The 1,889-nt window shown below is 33.4% G+C and overlaps 1 protein-coding gene across 1 annotated transcript; it reads right to left on the bottom strand.

The window, feature by feature from the left end:
- Positions 1 to 11: 11 nt before the first annotated feature.
- Positions 12 to 1,750, bottom strand: LOC109592022 (uncharacterized; the record flags this gene model as incomplete). The annotated part of the gene is made up of 3 exons (XM_020007597.1): positions 1,660 to 1,750; positions 264 to 551; positions 12 to 217 (listed from the first exon to the last, which is right to left on the bottom strand). Coding segments are annotated over exons 2-3 (390 nt in total), but the record flags the coding sequence as incomplete, so codon positions are not given.
- Positions 1,751 to 1,889: the final 139 nt, after the last annotated feature.

Raw genomic sequence — 1,889 nt, 5'->3', positions numbered from 1 at the left:
ATAGGAGAAACTGATATATTATTTAATATACAAGGATCAAGATTAGTAGCTAATAATCTAATACTCTTGTTAGTAGTAGTAATGTTTACTGATCCATTGACTATATAGTATCCAGTGATAGGTACATTATCCAGTGTATAAGGAACTGTCCATGTTAATAATACACTGGATCCATTAATAAAGGTATAATCCAGATCACCAACACTATCCAATAGACCTAAAGAAGAGACTAATGACACAATTAAACTGATACATTACTATACCTTGTATTGTTAGTGTAGCATTGTCACTTCTAGTGTCACCAGGATAAGCAACACAATACACATAAGTATTATTATTAATTTCTCTTGCATGAACTGATAGCCGTCTTCTTATAGTTTCATTAATAGTTTCTTGATTTAATTCAATAAATCCTCTTTTAGCATTAACAATGTCAGCTGCAGGCATTTCTCCAACATAATAAAATAACAATGATGCTCCAGTTGCTTCACAAGTAAAGGTGACAGTTGAATTGAGACTTGTATTCACTGATACTGGTTGAGTTGTAAATTCTACAGATAAAGAATAACCATGGCTGGTTTATTTTGCATGGAATTAATTTTTGTGCAAGCTCAAATCCACTAAAATAATTCCACTAAATTTATTAGCATCAAATAAAATAATTAAAAAAATTTGCAAAGCATGAAAATTAATTCCAACAAAAATGAACATTGAGGCCACAAAATAAACCTCCTTTACAGTAACCAAATTAGATTATTACATTATAAAAATTCCCTCGTGCAATTATAAAATGGGAGGCCTTATTTCAAGAAAAGGATGCAAATTAAAAGCAAGCAGTTCGCTGAGGAACATGCATTCAGCCCCAACCCTACCTAATCAGTGATTTATTTTTATAGTAGCTTTTCAGGGTTGTTTATTTTAGGGCTTGTAATCTCTTAGTGCAGTTACTTTCCCTTAAATCAACTGATCATTAATTTCTCTCTTGTCATTTTGCTCGGGGCAAGACTAACTTAAGCTCATAATAGACCCCCTAGGTACTAAGACTATTTTCAATGAATATGATTACAATAATGATATTCATTCATAATAAATATTATACGTATCCACCCATGATGTAACTGCTGACGCAGGAATACCTCAAGATTAAAGGAAGATCAAAGGCAATGACATTGCTTGGCCATTTTTCTGAGTGCTAGTTTTCTTGCTATGCTTCATTTCGGCACCTTGGGTTTTGATCTGCCTTTGATGTGGAGATTGAACTTCTTTCTGTCAGTAATGTACATTGTGGGTGGCTACTGTAAATGATTCATTAAAAGTAGTCTTAGTGCCTAGGGTGTCTATAATAATAGTAAAAATAACACCTTCTAAAATATACAATTATAATGCTGATTGCTGTAAGTTTTAAGCCTAAGGTAGGCAATAATATAAATAAGATATTATATATGTATATATCATGAATAGCCTGGCTTAACTAGTCTGGAGCCAGCCTGACTAGCTTAATTGCTAAAGTGGACCTAGTCTGGTAACTGAATAGTCCTATTTACTATCTATGAGCGAACGATTATGGTTATCATGGTTTGCTGTCATATAGTCGAGGTCATTATAAAGGAAAAAAAACAAAATAGTCCGGAAGGTGTTTTTACAAGATTTATAACATACCTGCTTCAGTACTGAGTGAAGAAAGAATGTATAAATATAGTGAAAAGTACAGAAAAGAGGAGCAAAATGACTGCAGCAATCTCTCCACTTTGGGCATTGTTAATTGATGGTCTACTCTGGCCGACTGTGACTATGGGCTAGCTCATAGATAATAGAGTAAATGAAAGGGATTGGAAACGGGGCGTAACAACAGGAAATGCTAATTGAAACCGTAATTATTCTATTTAGAG

Source organism: Amphimedon queenslandica, unplaced genomic scaffold (genome assembly GCF_000090795.2).
Source record: "Amphimedon queenslandica unplaced genomic scaffold, v1.1 AMPQUscaffold_6520_Cont21522, whole genome shotgun sequence".
Lineage (NCBI taxonomy): Eukaryota > Metazoa > Porifera > Demospongiae > Haplosclerida > Niphatidae > Amphimedon > Amphimedon queenslandica.
The sequence above is the reverse complement of the archived record's forward strand: the minus strand, read 5'-3'. Positions and strand labels throughout refer to the sequence as shown.